This window comes from Epinephelus fuscoguttatus, linkage group LG1, assembly GCF_011397635.1.
Source record: "Epinephelus fuscoguttatus linkage group LG1, E.fuscoguttatus.final_Chr_v1".
NCBI classification, from domain to species: Eukaryota; Metazoa; Chordata; class Actinopteri; order Perciformes; family Serranidae; genus Epinephelus; species Epinephelus fuscoguttatus.
The window spans coordinates 40759836-40780748 of NC_064752.1; the positions used below are offsets into that span (position 1 = coordinate 40759836).

The 20913-nt window shown below is 40.2% G+C and overlaps 1 protein-coding gene across 1 annotated transcript; it reads right to left on the reverse strand.

Annotated features, from left to right (window-relative positions):
• Positions 1-33: 33 nt before the first annotated feature.
• Positions 34-20595, reverse strand: LOC125888940 (deleted in malignant brain tumors 1 protein-like). The gene is made up of 7 exons (XM_049576597.1): positions 20481-20595; positions 10114-10443; positions 9584-9829; positions 9177-9427; positions 6262-6410; positions 5918-6160; positions 34-1994 (listed from the first exon to the last, which is right to left on the reverse strand). The coding sequence occupies exons 1-7, from the start codon at positions 20593-20595 to the stop codon at positions 1751-1753; spliced, it is 1578 nt and encodes a 525-aa protein (XP_049432554.1). The 3' UTR covers positions 34-1750.
• Positions 20596-20913: the final 318 nt, after the last annotated feature.

Here is a 20913-nt window from a genome sequence, read left to right on the forward strand (position 1 = left end):
ATAAATCATTCAGCACGCAGTGCGAGTCCAGATTTCAACCAGCAGCAGAAATGAAAGGTGAATCATGCAAGTTGTGGGTTGAACGGGGGTCACAGACAGGAATATGGTGGTCAAATAGCCTACAGAGGCTCTGCGGCGCAAAATAACGGCTTACCGGTGGCAACAGAGAAATCCGACCCCAGGTCCAGTAGCCTAATTTCCTCTTTTGTTGGCGTCATGACTGCCGTTCACATTTCACTCTGTGGCAGGTAATGGTCCACAAACCTCACCGCACTTTAGGGACTGTTCTTTACTTGTCAGGGGAGGAGGGTGGCTGGTTGATTTTTATTTTATTTATTTATTTTATTTCAATCCCCCCTATGTTAATCACTGATTGATGCTGTTTTTCTATGAATAAGTCAATAAGTAATTTATTCCATTGAAATATCATTGATGTATTATAGAAAAGTGATTCATCTTTTTATAAATGACAAAAGGCACATCTGCCTAATTTTTGCTGTGGTATCGTGATACTACTCAGAACCATGATACTTTAACTGGTATCGTACCTTGGGTCCCAATTTGGTACCGTGACAACACTAGATGTCACAACCATTCCATTCGGAGTTGCGCAGTGAAGCGGCTCTGGTGCCGCTTAAAAAAGTGTTCCCCCACTTCTAATTTTACAAATTCAGCACTGGTTATAGTACAGCGGGATCCCCCAACCATCGCTTATATTTATAGTTTTTTCGGTCTTAAATTCCATTCAAGATGGCATTAAAAAGGTGTTAAAAAGTCTTAAATTTAACTTACTGAAACCTGCAGATACCCTGTTTAATAATTGACAATGACAACATAGTTAAGACAAAACACCTTTTTGTGTAGATCAGAAAAAAACCTTTATTGTCCTTCTCAAGACAATGATAATTAGACTTTTAGGCTTTGACACGGCTCATAAAACATGCACATAATGTCAACATGTTGGATAAAAATCACCAAACACATCTCTCTTGTGAGCTTCCAACAATAACATCCAGGCAGTTTTTCACATGAAGAGAAAAAAATAAAGACATGAAGGGTCAGTCACCAGGCTATTTTGTGCTCTACAGTCTACATACCAGTAGTATAATTTTTGATACCAATATTAGTGGTCAACAAAGTCAAAAAATGATCATATCATACTTATCGGGGCTTTAACTATGACGGGTTGGGCTGAAAACATTTATTGGAAAAAAAAATGGTAAAGAAATGAAAGAGATTTGTCTGACACAAGAGGCTATGTGAATGTTTAAATCAAAAGGGTTATATATCTGTATTCCTCTCCATTGAACCTGATCCATGTCTTATCAAAGCATGCAGTACATTTATTAATATACACCTAAACACAATGTTCTGTTAGAAAGAAGGAATTTTGGATGGCATGAGAGGGTTAAACAGGCAACAAAAAGTAATCACTATTGCTTTCACTGTCTCATAATATGTTTGACACAAATATCCTGATACACACACACAAAATCAAAATAATAATAAGTTTATCAGCTCACTCCATTAAGATGTCAGTCCATCCCTAAAGATCAGAATGAAAGGAGAAGAAAACATGTTTATAACTTTGATACAGTTCACAGTGTTGAGACATCAGCTCAGATATGAGATTGTATTTTGTAGTCACAGGTGATTAGTCCAGCAGAGACAAATATAAACTGGTCAAAGTCATCAACAGAACGATACGTCCGTCTTCTGCAAAACTGTGAAATAAGAGGGGGGAGAATGATCAAAGACTTAAACCCAGTGGTTGGGTATAAAGCACTGATTGCAGATTGATTATTTCGACTGAGTGAGAGGATTGATGTCTGACTGGAGCACAGCTTTGGCTCCTGTTGTCACACAGGCGTACTCTGCAGTGTAAGAAGATGTACTGGTCTGCATCCTGGAGAGGGAAGAGCAGGACAGAGAAACGAGCACGGAGGGACAGGCCGTTCTCAACCACCGACACACGATGAGAGTCAGTAGGACACCTGGCAGAGATATCAACAGTCATTAAGACCATTACACATCACCATAGAGTTTATAGTTTCTGTTCCAGTCCATCTAATGCCTGGTTCACACTACACAACATTTCTGTACTTCGGTAAAGTTGGACATATATTCACAGATTCGCATTTTGTGGGTCAATAACTCATAAACGAAATGTTGTTGAAGCAAATATGTCACTACTTTCTTACCTTGGTAAGGTAGAAAACAAGCTACAATGTAAATATCAACAGAAGAAATTTACTATAAAGTGCAACAGCAAAAAGAGATATAACAAAATTATTCAATAGTTTCAGTACTATACAGTGTTGTGTCCCCAAAATCACTTCACACATCAATGGTCTCCTGCTGATCATAGTACAACACTCAGTTTGAATGAATATGCTTTGTCATAATTTTGCTGAATTTTTTTTGGGAAAATGACTCAATAACCTCTTATAGAGTTTAGTACCACTACCTTCATTTCAACCACCAGGGGGGTCCCTAGTGGGTAAAACTACAACACTCAGTTTGGGGAAATATGCTTTTCATAATTTTGCTTACTTGTTTTGGAGAAAATTATTCAGTAGTTTCAACACTATGCAGTGTAGTGTCCCCAAAATCACTTCCAACATAAACGGTAAATGGTTACACTAATTTTGAACATCAAGAGACTATAATTGCTAAGTGAAGATTTTTTAATTAATTTTTAACCATTTTTAAGCAGAATCTTTTCTACTGCAACCATTAGAGACAGTTTTTCCACAACCCATTACATTTTCTAGTTTAGAAGCTTTACCCAGTGTTCAGTAATTAAAAAAGGGATTCAGTTAGAGCAGTTTATTGGTGCAGTCGCAAAATAAATGTTGCATTATATTTTAGAAATTATGTATGAACCTCCATTGGCTTGCCTAATATTTTTTTGTTATTTGTTTTTAGATAGAATTCAAACTGACACTGTTAGGACATATTATGTGTTTGGTCAAAGTGGTGAAATTGTGGATTTGTCTTGAATAAAATTATATTAAGAGAAGAGCCATCAAAACAAGTTCACTCATTTAATCCTCAGCAAACTATGTACAGAACAAATTCACACAGCCCAAAAATAAAAAATACCAAATATTATACTGTACATTATTGATGAATAATCCACAATCCTGATTTTGGCATTAAAAGGAAAAATACAATTGACACCTACTTTTATCTTTCAGGGAAAAATACTTACAATCTGTCTCAAGATTTTAAAAAATACCAACAATACCAAGGGGTATCTTTGTTTGGTATTTGTTCTGCTGTCATTCCTAGGCTCTGTGTGTGAAACCATCTTGTACAAGTTCCACACTGAATCTCGGGGCTAAACATGTAAAACAGAAAAATGTTCCTTTTTGGAAAGCTGTAATACAATATTTTATCACTTCAATTGGATCCCTGAAATTTCACTCTTATCAATACATTATTCACTGTTCAGATTATCGATTGATGTTGAAAACAAACAAAGATTACGTACACATCAACATAAACATGGACTGGAGAAAAAAAAGTGGACCCAAATGCATTGAAAATATTGGAAGAATTCTGCCCCATCATAGTGGCTTTGCTCTAAAGACTGATATATATTCACTGTGGAACTTAATTGAAATGACCTAGACATTAATTGAAAGGTGCTTCTAATTGGCTTGTGAGTTAGTCACCTTATGCATCCTTCATGTGATTGGTTTAAAAGGAACTGGCCAGGTAGTCAGGAGGATGTATTAATAATGATCTGAAAATTCAATAGAATTAAAAATCCCCCAAATTATGGAGAAAAATATTACAGTGCTGTAGTATAATCTACACAAGACAATTAATTTGTGAAGTGATTTTGGGGACACTATACTACATACTGTAATTATTGATCTATCTATCTATCTATCTATCTATCTATCTATCTATCTATCCATCCATTGTTATGACCCTGGGTCATTTATTTGTGATTCTGCTGTTCTGTTGTTCTGTTGTTCCTCCCTGCCTGAGGGTGGTGCTGCCACCCTTAGTGTGTTTCTCTCTCTCCAGGTGATGGCTGCTGATTGGTGGTTGGAGATTGGTGGAGCTGGTATAAAATGGCCGCTGCTTGAGCTGTTCTTCCTCTTCTCTTGGCCCTACTCCCAACTGCACCATGCTTTGTTGTACTGTGTTAAAGATGAGTTAATTGTGATATTAGTCCAGCAGTCCAGGTAGCTGTAGGGGTGGGTAGCCCTTTTTGTTAATCTTTTTTCTCCTGTTTATTTATAGGGAGTCAGGTGAGTGACCTGTATTTTTATTTTCTTTACTTTTGAGTAGGTAAGTTAGTTTTGGAGAGTAGATTGTTTTGTTTGTTGTTTTGGGCCACGCCCACCCTGAAGCTTATTGTTACCTTTCTTGGTGAGTGTTAAATAAATTATCTTTTGTTGGACTGCAGCTGTGCGGCATTGGTCATCCTTGGGAGTGGGGAAAGAGGGGAGCATCCTTTCATGCTATGTACTGGTTCCCCTAGGCCGGTCGTATCTATCTATCTATCTCCATTAATGTGCAAAGTGATTTTGGGGACACTACACTGCATAGTATTGAAACTACAGAATAATTTTTTTTATATCTCTTTTTGCTGTTGCTCCTTGTAGACCGTCCCTGCGCACCCCTCAGTCGGTTGTGCATAGAAATCAATGCTACTGGCCGAGCTCAAAAGACAGTTTGTTCTGTTGAAATTTACATTGTAGCTTGTTGTCTACCATACCAAGATAAAAAAGTAGCGTTGTATGTGCTTCAACAACATTTCGTTTCTGAGTTATTGACCTGCAAAGTCCGAATCTGTGAATATATGTCCAACTTTACCAAGGTCAGTTCTGTCCGTTCCATCAGTCACTATGTCAGATTACGTCATTGTGCCATGACTTGGCCGACAGACAACATGATAGTCAACACCAATCATCCCCGGACGTCTTCCACGATGTGTGTGATGTCATCGGGTTATTCTAGTACTATTTTTCATTATTAAAATTACTATTTCAGTTACTGTGACTGTTCATGTGCCAGCTGAAATGTTGTTGTAATAACGTAAAAAGCTCCACAAGATGGCAGGAACTACATTTGAAGTACTGCATGAAAACTATGGAAGTCTCTGAATCCTCACAAGTTCCTGCAAATGTTTCACAATAAAAGCCTTTTTAGAAAATGAAGGGATTCTCTCCACCAAAGTTATAAGAGGCTTTTAATTTTATACAGATACAGAAGTGTTGAGTTTGAAGAGTTTGAAATGACGGCGCGATGCATTAAATTTATCAAGGCAAACAGGAGTGGAATATAAAGTAAAAATATAAAAATACAGATGGAATAATTAATAAAGGCCTGTTTCTAATGTAGCCTGTTTCAAATCAAGCTGGTAGCCTCTGCAGTTGTAAGTCCTACCTCTATTTTTTAATTTTATTACTTTATGTCCATCTCCATTATGAGGAAAGACCATTCTTTGCTAGCTTGATGCTAATGGCAGTGCTCATCAGGTTGATAAAAAGCCTATGCTGTTTCGCCCCACCAGTTTCCCTCTTTTACTCTGTGTGCTAACATCCCTAGAGGAAACATCAAAAAGGCTGGGGTGTTGTTGTCATACAGTTGTCTACGGCAGCAGATTGCTCTGTCTTCCTATTGGTCAAACTGACGGCTGTGATAGGAGAATTCGTGAGTGACAAAAAGAAAATCAAAAATGCTCAACCTTCTGTTGGGACATTGTGAGGCGTCCCAGACGCGTCATCATTTTTCATACTACTATGACACACTACACAAGATAAAATGATGGATTATCGTGTACGACACTCAATGTTGTTCACGATCCAAGCTGACACCGATGACGCTGCGTCGGGCTATATTCAGGCTATAAACGGGTAGTGTGTACCCGGCATAAATCTGGATAGACACATACCCAGAATGGATGAGATAGTATCGCACGGGGTCTTCAGGGTTTGAAGAGTTTGTGGTATAGCAGTCCTGCAGAACAACTGCAAAGCTTGGATCATTCTCAAACACATATGCTTGCACATGCAGTGCAGAGCCCACTGGCAGGATGACCTGGCCCCCTGGATAGCTGTTTGAAAAACTGGAGTCGCAGAACAGATTCATGTAGGCTCTGGCTCTGGAACCTGACCCCATGAGGCCATACCCAGGACTGTTAAGAAAGAAAAACAATCAGAGATGTGTTTCACTCCTCCAGTGATGTACATCTATTAACGGTGTTGTTATAGTCAAGGAATGAAATAGAAGACTCACAGTTGTGGTCTGATTTCAGTGTTTAGGCTAGTTTTGGTGTCCAAGGGATAAACACAGGTGAATGTAATAATCTCAGGTAGAACCATGGACCCGTTACTTGGAGGGTAGAAATACAAGCTGTTGAAGTAGATGGCATGGGTGGTGTTGGTCTGAAACAAGAAAGATAAATGGATGAACTGGATCAGCTACACAAGTTATCAGTAATATTGCGTTAAAGTTTAAACCAGCATGTGACTAGGAAGTTGGAGAAACATCCGGAGGACCTTGACCTTAAGCCTTCAGGACAGATTTTATGGTAAAAAAAATCTTTCACTCTAACTCTCACAACATTTATCCTTGTTTGTGTTAGGAAAAGAGAATTCGATAAGCCATATTATAGCTGACACTTCTTGATGACTGTATGATCAGTATCAGCCTAATTTATTTGCTGAGTTACTTTATAGCCCATCCTAACCTCTGACCTCACTGTAGGGAAACAGAACACTTTACTGTATACACACATAAGTGTAATGAGTCAGGGGCAATAAATGTGTCTGTGCATAACACTTACTGTGTGCTCATACAGAACAAGAAGCAAATTGTAGATGATAGCAGACAAACTCAAAGGAAAGATGCCATGAGAACAGGAGTGGATGTAACCACCGTAGTGTCACCCATTGGTTAGCCAACTACTGTTCTGAAGCCACAGTTTTTTTGGAGCCAGAAGTGACCATATTTGGACGAGAGGGTGGAGCTGACTGACCGCTACGCCTCTATCCTGATTTACAGGTTGCCACGGTGGGAGTGTGCCTATGTTCCCACAGCTCTATGTTCCCACATTTCCTTTTTCATAAATTTGTATCAGATTTTATCCCCCTTTCTCCCAATTTGGTAGCCAATTACACCCAACCTATTACCCCACCTAACCCTAACCCTAACCCTAACCCTTGTGGGAGGATAGGGCTTAAATTGAAGGGAAATGTAGGAACACAAGACCTAATTTTGAAAATGTCCTAGAAATGTGGGAACATAGGGTTTAATTTTGAGAAAAATCTTAGAAATGTGGTAACATAGGGCCTAATTTTAAGAAAATTCTTAGAAATGCGGGAACATAGGGCCTAATTTTAAGAAAATTCTTAGAAATGCGGGAACATAGGGCTGTGGGAACATAGGGCCTAATTTTAAGAAGATTCTTAGAAATGTGGGAACATAGGGCTGTGGGAACATAGGGCCTAATTTTTAGTGAGAAAAAAAAAAAATCTTAGAAATGTGGGAACATAGGGCTGTGGGACCATAGGGCTGTGGGACCATAGGGCTGTGGGACCATAGGGCTGACCCCGCCATAGTAGCAACTTGTCAGTCACAAGGTAGCCTTGCCTTAAAGCATACCGTGCTTTATCATCTCTTGTAATCTAAATGGGACCACAACCCAAATGTCAATTTCCAGTTTCCAAAAAGAACACCATGCTGTATTGAAGAAGACTTGAAACTAGAGATGCTCGATTATGGAAAAAATCATAATCATGATTATTTTGGTCAAAATTGAAATCACAGCTATGCAAATGATTATGCAGCGCACGTGATGACTCACATTGCTTTCACAACGGCATGTCATTTCTGTCTCTGCAACGTCGCGCGTTTACAATTCTCCTCTGCTCTCTGGATCATGCATGGCAGAGTTCGGTTTTTGAAATCTTCCACGGCACCTGCCCCACGCATTATTCATAGTTCACCAACTTGGCTGGCTCGTGGAGTGAATATAGGTGAGGAGGGGAGGGGCAGTATTGCGCATATGCAGCTTCCGTAGAAGACAAAATAACATCTCCAGGCGTCCATGACCAAAAATCATTTACCCTCGATTTCATTAATTTTGAAATCGTTTGACCTCAAAATTGTAATTGCGATCACCAGACGATTAATTGCACAGCCTTACTTGAAATTCCATGAAACTAAACATTTGCGACAATACCTTTATTAGGAAGACATTTACTGAATTAATAATTCAAGTAAAAAGTAGCAACATTTTCTTGCAGACTTCTATAAAATCATACTTCTTTTTTGCACAAGTCGCCCCATGCTGGCCTTTACAAAGAAGACAGGTTCAGGGAACCTTTTGCATTGGCTTCACTTTCAGACCCGATAGTCTGGCTCAAAGAATGCAGACTATAAGGACAAGCCTGTCACTGGCTGCCTATGTCAGACATAACACTCTTCCTATGTCTCACCGTTTTCAGAATCCTTGTTGCTACATGAAACTAGTCACACATAACCAGATCCATTCATTTTAGCTTTGTGTGTGTAACAACTACAACAACCTCCAAGCTGTTAATGTACACACTAAAACATCTTTTAATGTTTTATGTAGTGTTTGCTTTTGTGAGTAAGGAGCCATTTTAATGCCAGTGCTCGCCTCGCCACCAAGACAGGTTCCCTCCCCAACACTATTTTGCAAGGGCACCACTGCTGCGTCGCCCAAGACCGTTTTGACTGTAAAGAAATACAAACAACTAAGAGTGTTTTTTCCCGTAGTGCGGAATGATGATGGGTCCAGCCAGACCTTTCTCCAGCAAAATAGTTCTGGCCGTGCAAGACTACAGACCAGAGGTTAGGTCCACCTCTTTTATACAGTCTATGGAATTGACCCAAGGACGCATCTACACCAGTTGAAAATGTTTCAATTTGAGCAAAACAAACTGTGCTTATTCTGGAGCTCTATGAATCTGCTTCATAACAGAGATTAGAAAGAAAAGGAGAGAGACAGTTAGAGGCTAAGGTGGACACAAACACAGGCACACTCCCAAACACACAGCTGGTATTTCCATTGTTAGCTAGCTTACAACTAACACCCTACAGTTGCTACATCGGCTGTGTGGGGAAGTCAAATTTTAGCAATTTCAAGCAAAAGATCAAGTTATGAAGAAATAATACATTTTTACCGTCAGTACAGTTCCGCAGATGCCAGCCTGACGTGCCACTTGGTACCAGACAGTGTTTTGACTCACTCTGTAGCCTGTACAGTAAGGGGCTGCCAGGTGACCAGACAATGGGTTCAAACCAGCTGACAGCAGGCTGTCCAGCTGCACCCCAACTACAAGCTGATAAGGGGAGCAAATGAGCTGAGAGGCCTGGAGTACAGGTTGATGGTCTAAAACACCAAAGAATAGAAAAACAGTAACCTTGAGAGATTCTGACAAACTTTGATCTCACTGTATTATGTCAAAATATTCCAAGAGTAAAATGAAATATGCATGTTTAACTTCACAGATGACACTAGCATCCTCAGAGTGACCACAGTTGTGGTTTCCTAATCCGCCATGTGGACAGTCTCTTAATGAAGACTCACTGCCTGAACACTGAAGGTTATCTAACCAGATTTGTCCAGTGCCTCGTCCAAAACGTGCCCTTTGTGGTGCCTCCACAGCCCTGCCACAGCCCAGCTGTCGACAAACCACCTGAGCGTCATTCAAATTCCAGAAGTTGTCACACACCGTTCCCCACTGGCCATTGTGGAAGATCTCCACTCTGCCAGAGCAGCGGCTGTTAGAGTTGACCAGTCTCACTGGAACACTTGGTGTTGGAGGAGCAATTTCTGGTTGAAGGAGATGCAAAATCTCTGTCAACCACATGACAACTGCAGGTTGTATTCACACCAGTATTGAGTAAAAGTGAAATTTCTTCAAGGTAACTGTACTTGATCATTTAATCATTGGGCTTGATTGTTAGTGTGACTTGTTTGTGTGTGTGTTTTTGTTTTTTTTTTTAAAAAGTCAATTCTGTGTGGTATCCAGTTGGTGCCAGGATATAAGGGGCCATTTCTATTACTTTGTGAACAATACAAACTGAAGTCTGCTTACTGTGTGGAAACACACTTACCTTCACAGATGACACTAGCATCCTCAGAATGGCGACAGTTGTGGTTCCCTAATCCGCCATGTGGACAGTCTTGTAAAGAAGACTCACGTCCTGAACACTGAAGGTCATCTAACCAGATTTGTCCAGTGCCTTGTCCAAAGTGTGCCCCTTGCGGTGTACCCACAGCCCTGCCACAGCCCAGCTGTCGACAAACCACCTGAGCGTCATTCAGATTCCAGAAGTCGTCACACACCGTTCCCCACTGGCCATTGTGGAAGATCTCCACTCTGCCAGAGCAGCGGCTGGCAGAGTTGACCAGTCTCACTGAAGGTCCAGGTGTTGTTTGAGAAACTGTGAAAATGAAGACATCATATATCAATGGGATAAATCAGATGATGTCCTTAACAAATGATCAGTGTCTTTTTTGGCAGTGAATGAACGTTTCATTATAAAAACATAACGTAAAGTTCAACACAAAATTGTGCAAACCCACACAGACTCTCTGCAGCTTCTTACTTGTTTTGTCATGAGGTCAGGTGAGTCCAACTGCTCTTGCCCCTTTCCAATATAAAATCACAGGCTGCTCTTTCCAGTACACAAGCTGTGATAAGAACTGTTTAGCAGCATACTTGGATGAAACAAGTATACAGTACCAGTTATGTACTTTATACAAGTAACCTTCGAGTATCATCTGAGTAAGATGTGTTAGTAACTGTACCCATGATGAAGCAAAGTCCTCATTTCAGTAGCTATGTTAAAGGGGACTGCCCCTTTTTCTTATGGCCCCAGTAGTCCAAGAAAGACCCATTGGACTAAAAGCCCATTTGTACAACAGCACATTATTCTGAAATGAAATGCCCATGGCCCCAAAACAGCTATTTCTCCAGTGGCACTCTCCAGCACAGGAGCACAAGGCTAATTGTTACATAGAATGATGTCAGTGGACCTTTCCACTGGGGTGGCTGTACTTGTTGGCTAGTACTTTGTTGGTTGGGTTGCTGAGATTGGTTCAGGTTAAAGGTAAGAATATCAGGTTAAGCCAGCAGCAGAGTAGGGCAGATAATTCTTTGCCATTGTAGAAAGTCTCAGTGACTAATTAGGGCGCGAGCACCTAGCAGTGCAAGGACCGTATTGAAATGCAAGGAATTTTTCTTCTTCTTCTTCCTCCAAATGAATTGCCTTTTTGGGGGCTTAACATACTCAACATTTCATGAACCTTTACAGATATATCAGAACTGGTGAAAAAAATTGATATTTTAAGGGTCTCATGCTTGGTTTCCAAAACATGGCTCAGTAGCGCCCCCTTCAAAATTTTGAGGAAACAGCCCTCAAAGCTAATTAAACATAGGTGTATGAAACTTGATAGGTATATGTAACACTCCAAGACATACAAGAAAAGCTTCAAAGAGCCATGCTCTAAACCCAACAGGAAGTCCGCCATTTTGAATTTACTTGTGCCATTTTTGTGTCGTTTTGCCCATTTCCTGGGCTCCTAAATTATCGAACTTGTCCTAGAGATTATATCCGACTGACTTCAAATGTTGGTCTGTCCCACCGAAAGACCTTGAAGAAGAAAGGTTATTCCAGGCTTGAGTTTTTGTCACACCATTTGACCGTTGCATGCAACAGGAAGTTGTTTGTAACTCCAGCATATATGGTCCAATTTTCCCCCAAATTCACAGGGTTGATGACAGTCCCGCCCTGAACAGATCTACCTGTCAATATTTACTGATGAGTAAGGGCCACCTAGCGGCAACAGGAAGTACGTCTTTTCAGACACATATTTTTTGATTTACCTTACATTACATTGAGATGCTGTGGTATATAGGCTACTTCATGTATAGTAACATGACATATCATGACTGCCCTCTACAACTCCCCCTAGTGGGAAGAGGAAGTGGTACAAAATGTGAAATAGTCATTCCAGGACTGAATGAAGGATATGCCATCCAGTGGCGGTTCTAGGCCAGCTTCAATGGGGGGGCCAAGCTAGGGCCAGTCCTTTTGATACAGGAGCACATACAAGTACGGTCAAATATCTAAGTCTGAACAATAAGATATATATATGTGTAAGGGGGTCTGGGGGCATGCTCCCCCGGGAGAAAATTTTGTATTTGATTTAAAGGTATCAATCTGGTGAATTCTGAGAGCAAAGTTATGATGGCAGAATATGCCTAGATTTCAACATCTTTGTGCTTTTTATGTGTGAAAAATGTTCCATTTTTACTGATAAAAACATTAGTTGTACTATGTTATGGTGAAGGGTTACACTTAAAATACGGCTAAGTATTAGTGGTTAAACATTTCAGTAATCAAAAGAAAAATGACTGACGTACTGATCTGCCTCTGGAGGGCTATTTTAATATTTAAAATCATGTGCAGACAAAATATTCTTTTAAAATTCTCACACTCACAAGTACAGTTCCAGATACGCAAAACGAAAGGAAAACAAAAGGTGAGATTCAAATAAATTACACACAAACAGGCACAAATTACTGCTTTCCTCCCTCCCTCTCGATTTGCAAGTACAGCACCCTGAATCAGAGCATTTCAAAAGCCCTCAGGTAGTTGAATGCCTCTGGGACAGGCCCATTTATAGCAACCCACTGGATCCGTGGCGCGATCCGGCCGAGGCGCGGGTGCTGGAGCTAATAGCAGCCATTCAAGAAGCTGCTCCACCAGCCGCGGCCTAGAAGCGGCTCGGCGCTCCGCTCCGCTAAAATTACGCGCCGGGTCTATTTCTGACGACACGTCAATTTGCACAGACCAAATGAGTCAAACAGGAAGTCAGGCACAGAAAAGACGAGAGTATCCAGTCGATTTTCAAAATAAAAGACCCATGAAAACTCTTGAACTTGAGCTTACCTCAATGGTGCTGTGTGTTGCCGTGCAGGCTCAGAGTTGTCTTAAATACAGCCACACAATTCTCTACTGATGTTTTCTGGGTGTTTTCAAGAATGCTCACGAAGTGGATGTCAGTATTCCTCAATATTCCGCTTAGAAATGCGGTCTGCTCTATCAACTCAGGCTCACATTAGCGCTAGGAGAGGAGCTCCAGCCGGTGCGCTACAGAGTGACGTTCATTTACTGGAGGCATTTTATATCTGGCCATTTTTTTGGAGACTGTGGCAGGGCAAATTAGTCAATGTATGGGAAACACTAAACACTAGAAAACTCTAAAAAAGCCCTTTTCCTTCTTGTGTGGTGTATTCTGCATGATTCACTGGGTGCGCCTCTTTAAGTGGTCCGACCGGCAACCTGTTGAGACGATTTAGTTCCGCGTTCCCCCTCCGACTCCTGGGCGGGGGGGCCATGGGGGGGCCGGACTCGGAGTTACGGGGGCACTGGCCCCTGCTGGCCCCCGCCTAAAACCGCCATTGATGCCATCTCACTCTTGATTGTGCTGTCTGACGCATTGGCTGGCATCCTGCCAGCACCCCTGAGTTGCGCAGAGGTGCGAGGGCCTGTTCATTGCTGCTGGCAGCTTTAATTAGCTTTGTGCTCCTGTTTGTGAGACTGTGTAGCCTATTTTCAGAAAACAGCCCTTTGTAGCAATGCGCGTTTGTGTTCAGAATAACGGGCTGTCATCCAAATGGGCTTTCTATCCAAAGGGACATTTTATGGACTATTGAGCCTTTTAAATTATTGATCATCAGAACAATGGTATGACATTGTATTCCATCTCTAACTTTTGCGATCAAAAATGATCTGAGGCTCAATCTTGAGATTATTCTGCAAATAGTTTTCTGATGAATAATAAATAAATCAATTTCTGATCAACCCATACAATTTTAGGTTACAAATAACATCTTCTGGTTAGATCCCACCCATTTCCATTTTTAAGTCCACCCAGTTCTGCTTTATGGATCTGGAAGTGGGTTAGTACGGATATGGGTACAGATAATGTAGTTGGTTAAACAGATACAGATAATGGGTAATAAGCCGACTGGTAGCCAGTGTTTGCTACTTGCACAAAATGACCGAGAGCTGAAGTACACTAATGTCACTGGCTGGGGTAGACACAAAAACCTATAGAAAGCTAATGGATATTTTTGCCAGGAGTTAGTGGACCAAACCACAGCTAAAAGGCAAATAAACATTTGACTTACATTAGCCAAAAGAGAAGAAAATAAGCACAACTAACAGGACGGTTAGCTTGTTGTGTACCTGATGGATGTAATAAGGCCATTGTTTGCTAAATGTTAGCTGTGGCTACTTGATAAAATGATTTTAGCTATCAGATATTAGATAATATACTATATGTCAGGGCTATGATTCTGTTTGTGTCTGTTCCTGTTGTGGTTGCAGTTCAAGCTCACATTACAATTCCCAAAGATATGTTTTTGGGCATTTTTGCCTTTAATGGATAGGACAGTGTAACCCAGGTTAAAAAAATCTGCCTTAATATAACTATTAATTATTATTGCACACCCTCCGAACACCTCGACGTCACTACCTTACGTCACCCAGTCATGTGACCGCGCCCAACCAATCACGTCACGCAGAGCGAAATTTGTAGCAGCTGCGGCAGATCTCCTACTCAGAGTTGCGGGGAGAGCCAGTCGACAGCTGCGTGCAGGTTCGTAACCATCTGGTCTTTACAGACGTTCGCTCTTTCGGTTATTTTCTACTCAGCATGCTAAGTATGTCATAGCCTTTTAGATCCGACTACTGGGCCGCTGGGAGTTCGTGCCGCCATCGTGCGTGGTTTATCAAAGGAACTGGTGAGTGTTGCATGTTCGGGATGTTATGCTAATGCCGCTAGTGATGGTGTGATGAAGCCCCGTGAATGTGTCGAATCTTACAGGCGGATTGCTTCGCCAAAAGGCCGATCACACAAAGCCCCGTTTAACAGCTCATTCAGGAGTACTGACATCTGCTGGTCATTTGATGTACAGCAGTCCTACTGTGATATTACATGTGGGCTATCTCAGTGGATCTGGCATACACATAATGATGCTTAATGATGATGATTATGTCAGAACCCCCCTATGAGGTATTGTAAAGCCAGATGAAATGAATCTATCCTGAACGTGGTATATCAATAAAGTGCATACACACACACACACACGCACACACATATATGTATATGTGCGCTAGCGTTAGCATCAGCATTGGCCGTTCATGATTCATGTGTCTGGGCTTTGTTGTGCTAAGCAAGGCTAGCGTTACCTTGTGTTTTGGTTGCTACGTCTGCTGCATGTATTTCGGCTGTAGCACAAGCTAAATTGCTACATGCCCACAGTGAATGCATTGTTGTAATTTGTTATTGTGTTAGCATGTGCAAACTATATGCCAACCTGTAGTACTTTGGATGTAGCTAAAACATGGAAACTCTGAAAGCACTTTGGATGTTTATATGAATTGTATTTTCTATGTTTAATTTACGATTTTTATTTTGTGTACACATAAATGGATATAAATGAGGTAAGCTAAAAGTTAACACAACTATCTGCCCTAACACCTTGGTTTGACTGGACCTGTTATTTTGATGCCGGCCAGGTGTCTCCTTTTGGAGCCGAAGATGGCGAGCTACTGAAACTACGGCTGGGAGCCAACAACCTCTGTAGCACTACAGCATCGCAGCCCTACTCGTCTGGTAGGAGGCTGTCGCAGCCTGCCCCACGCAATTCTCATTAAACTGCCACAACTCCACTCACATCCCTTCCCTTCAATGGACAATATTCAATGGACAATTCCCCATGAACGCTCACTCAGACCCTTGTGGATTGTTGTGACAGTGTGTAGATTGTGTGCAAGCAACTTTGGGGATTCATTTATTTTCCCATTGTGAACCTTTGTATGTTGTTGTGTTAAATCCTGAACCAAACTGAGCCATATCTAAAGTGCACTTAAGTGATATTCTAACCGGTTGCCATAACTGCAGTTTTGTATATATTTTGGGTTTTTCTATTTTTTTCCTTACCAATTGTTGTTGTAAATATTTTGGGTTGTCATATTCACTTTGAAATACAAGGTACCTGCACTAATTAACCGCCTCTGGTGTCCATATTAGTTGCTGATCACCAGCTCCCGCAGCCGCATCTAGACTTCTGAGCTGATTCTAGCCCATAGCCACGGTGCATTGGTTAGCCCATCTGGCTAATATTGACAACTTATTGATATTGGCTAACGAGTGCAACTACCTGCTACAACAGCCAAGTATGAAAGGGGGAGAGAGAGAGGGGGATGACATGAAGCAAAGGGCCACAGGCTGGACTCGAACCTGTGCCGATGCAGCAACAGCCTTGTACATTGGGCGCCTGCTCTACCACTAAGTCACCGACGCCCCCACATTACAAATTTTGAGTTGAAAAAGTTTCAGCTTGAAAATACGTGATTATTCTGAGTGATGACCCCCAATCAGAAAGTAAAGGAGGTTTCAGAAAATTAATTTCTATTAATAGATCTGATGTTCAGCACTGAAAAACTGTGTAGACACAATCAAGTATAGGAATACATAAAGACATTTTGTTAAAGGGTTTAAACGAGAGTTTTCTTCACCGCTATTTTTCCCATGCATGCGGAATTTTTTAAGTACCAATAAGTGATTTATTTGGCCACTTGGGGGCAGCAGAACATGCAGTCCAATCACGGCAAGCTATTTTCTGTCTGCTATTTGGTACTGAGCAGGCGGTGTACAGCAGGGTTTTTAGGATATGACAACATTTTGGGCTTAGCCCAGACCTCTGTAGGAGATCAGGGGGGAGCCTGGGATTTTCGTTTTTGGTATAAACTTTGAGAAAACAAATCTTAATCATTCAAAAGCTGGATCGTAACTCAAAAATTAGTATTGAAAAGAAACAGAATATGTCACAACTACTATGATTAAACATTTATTGGTTAGAGCTGAAAAAACACTGAACATTTACTCAAGCACTGTACTTAAGTACAAATTTTGAGCACCTGTACTTGAGTATTTCCATTTTATGCTGCTTACTATCTTGGTGTCACACTCCAAAAAAAAAAGCTATCACTGAATTGCAGGATTCCAATTATTTCTTGTTATTGGGGTTTTCGTTTCTAAAAGATATTAGGTATAAATAAAATAGTCAGTCTTGGCAGCAAATAAGGTAAAGCATCATATGAAAAGGCAACTAGAAGAAAAAAAACTGACAAAAACAAGCAAGCGAAACAATAACATGAAAACAGAGGTGAGTAAACATGTTGCAGTTGTGAACAGTAATCATGAAGTACACATGGACCACTGTACTTTATAATCTTAATCCAGTTGCCCCGCCCCCACTCAAGTCTTTGTTTTTTATTAACCATTAGTCATGAAGCTCCCCCAGGTATTTTCAAACATTGCCAGTTTTCCGTTAGTAATATTATGTTAGTTTTTCCATAGCAACTCAAGTTAATAAATCCTTAATATACTGATTTATACTTGGTTTGTTCACATCTTGTAGCTATTGCTCTTTTAGCTTGTGAGAGACACTTGGTCTTCTTGGTAATTAAATATTTTGGATGAATACCTAAGATGCACAGCTTTGGCCAATAAGGGATTTTTAAATTTTGTTATCTGATTACCCATGTCAAGAAGTCCCTTCCAAAACCTTCTGACTACATTGCAATACTTCAAGCAGTGAAAGAGTGCTTCTTTAGCATTATTACATTTGAGGCATGTGTCTGGCATATTGGAATTAAATTTGGCAGGATTTCAATTATGCTGTTGAAATATACGGGCAAGTTGAAAACTATATTAATACAAAGAGTTAAGGAATCACATACTGATATACTTTGATTTATTTTACAGTTAATATTACTAATTATCTGATGTGTATAAACTAATAACAGTACAGTGAACATTTTGAGCTCCATAACAATCCAGTTTTAATGTGTTACATATCTCTACATGTTGGTGATTCATTGTGCGATAAATATGCTGCTTGTCCTTTTTCTTAAAAGACAAAAAAACAGCTTTCAATTGAAGGAGTACATTGATTGTAAGGAACAAAACATTTACTGGAAGCAAGCCTTTTCAAGTTTAGGGGAGACATGTGGGCACCCATAGAGCCCATTTTCATTCAGATATCTTAAGTTGAGAGTTCAAGGAACACATTTGAAGATGGCCATGCCAAAATGTACCCTTTGAAGCATTATTTAGCCTCCTTCCTGACAAGTTATGCCAACATAGCTTGTGCCAATGCATGCCTTAAGTTGTGTATTTCACAAGATACCACTACCTTTGTTTTGTTCACACACACACACACACACACACACACACACACACACACACACACACACACACACACTTTATTTTACAGCTATAGTTGCTTTGAAGACTTAGATTGTTAATAAATTATGATGTATTTTTACACATTACAGTACCCAGCAGTATATAAAGAAGTTAAAACGAGCTTCACCTTTATTAACAACAACATTAAAGTGACGTACACAATAATTCATCAATAATTCTAATCACATAATTTATACTGAAATGGGTCATTCAGCATGCGTACTTTTACTTTTGGTATTGTATGCACATTTTGATGCTAATGTCAAGCAATCTAAAAAAAGTATCTAATTAATTACATGTTTTGAAATAAATTAATTAATGGCATATATCAATATGCTGTAAGAAGCCTGTCCTCTGCCACTGGAATTGGCCTGCAGTCTATTGCAATCCATTTAGTGACTGAACTGGTTCATCTGTCACAGGCTGCATCTAAAAATGTTTTGAGTGTGGCTTGACATGATGGGGCACTCATGCTAGAATCAGGGGCTCTGCTCGATCTCACCCCTGAACTACGTGCTTTGTGTTGACGTGATATTTCAGGCCTGAGGTACTCTGATGGTATGAAAATTCCTGACTGCAGAAATTGCACAGAATGGTGCTCCCATTGGCAATTCCATCTGGCGTTTGTTTAAATGTAAATTTTCCATTCATAGGCCAAGCACAACTAATCTGCTTTCATTTTTTTACATGTAATTTTTTCCCCTGTAACTAATGAATCACAATCAACGCCTTATTTTCACAATCTCAATGGTAAGATTTCTAATACAGGACTTGTACCTGTTACAACATACTTTTAGTGACTCTTTGGACTTCCCTGCTTTTGTATTGTACGAAGCCCCTAAAGTCCCAAGAGGTGATATCTTTTATTTGTGCGTACAAGATAACAATTTTTTCTCACAAGAAAGAACATGGGACATGGATGTGGCGTGATATGTCTGCCGCAGTATGCCCACATTATAATCAACTGAAGCTGTTACACTGAGCTTAAAAGCCGTGCAGGCATCACACGGGCATCACATGCCCCCTATTTTTACATGGCTTGCCTACTTTTCTCTGTTTGCAGCTCTTCAAATAATAAAAACTATATAGAACTGTGGAAAAAAATTGTACGTGTTTAAAAAGGATTCAAATAAATGCCCTATTGCACGAGAGGCAATGCGAAGCAACAGAGCAGCCTTATGTGTGTTTTTACATTTGACATTAACATAAATCAATCAAACTAATGCATCTTGTTTTTCAAACAATCCAGTTAATTAATTCAGCACCGGTTAATATAATCTATACTTCCAAACCTGTATAAACAGCTGCATTATTACTTGGCAAAACTCAATACACACACAGTGAAGCTGGCATCAGCCAAACACAACAAAGACAGACTTTGTCCCACCTGACACATTACATCCATTCCCCATGTAGATGGGGACTTTAGGGGCTCTGTAGTATTGTATATTTTACAAATCAATGATCCAAAATGGTGAGAACTCATGCCACTACTTTGAAGATGTATGGCTTTTTATACCATGATTGTTTTTTTTAATAGAAAAGACAGCAAGAAAGTGTGTTCATGTACAGAGTTTTCAGCTACAGTAAAAAGAATGGATACTTTGCTGTTTTAGTTTGATTTTGGAGCCACACAGTAATGTACAGTAATGATATGTAATGTGATGTTAGTAAAATGGGGTTGAGTTATAGAGTGGATGATAACAGTTTGTAGTAGTGACCCTCCCTGCATACCTTTACATTACAAGAAATCATTTGATCTGTCGTTAATATAAAACTATTGATTGATGCAGCTTTAAGCACAGAAAAATTGAGCTTAATGAGAAACCTGATAATAAGTCAAACATTTTACCTGACCATCCAGTTAACATCTGCATCAGCAGGAGCAACAGCGTACCCTGAGCCATCGTCATTACGGGACACACACCTGCTGAAAAGGACAAAAGACGGGGCTTTGATGGCTTAGGGGATAAAGCAGGTGCCCCATGTACAAAGGTCCTGTCCTTGCCACAAAATTAAACATTGTTTGTGTTCAATGGCATTAACCAATCATATCTCATGAAAACTATAAAATGTACTGTGCAATATATATATTTACTGTTCACCATCACCATTTCCCCCAGTCATGTTGTCATCATCATTCACTTACCTTTTCCAGGTGTGACACTGGCAGTCGTCCTCAGAGGCTGAGTGGTAGTGCTCAGCCAGTGCTGGAGAGAAGAGTCCCAGCAGGCCTGTGCTGCCTCCCTTGATGCACCGTTCATTTTATAGGAGTCTGAGTCAGATCAGATGGCACAGTGATGCTTGGTAAGTTTTGATTTTGAAGCCAAGATCATGCTTTGTTTAAGAAAGCATGACTGGCGTTTAGGAATGTTGGATATCTCGGTAGGTAACTAGATGGGTAATATCTAGATTAGGCAAGCTTAAGTTGTTTGTGCTTTGTAATAATTTGTTATTATGTCTGTAAATGAGCAAACATATAATTATTTCTGTAGGGTAATACTTAGCCTATTTGGTACTGCCTTTATGTTATTGAAAATAAGAGTTGGAGCTTTTGTATTTTACAGTATTTTACAGTATTT

Excerpts from the sequence above, each read along its gene's own strand:
- LOC125888940 (XM_049576597.1), bottom strand. The coding sequence starts at position 20,595 with ATGAACGGTGCATCAAGGGAGGCAGCACAGGCCTGCTGGGACTCTTCT. Across the intron at positions 6,411-9,176 it reads TCTGCGGAACTGTACTGACG|ACCAACACCACCCATGCCAT; the intron begins GTAAAAATGTAT and ends TTCTTGTTTCAG. Across the intron at positions 1,995-5,917 it reads TACTATCTCATCCATTCTGG|GTGTCCTACTGACTCTCATC; the intron begins GTATGTGTCTAT and ends TATCTCTGCCAG.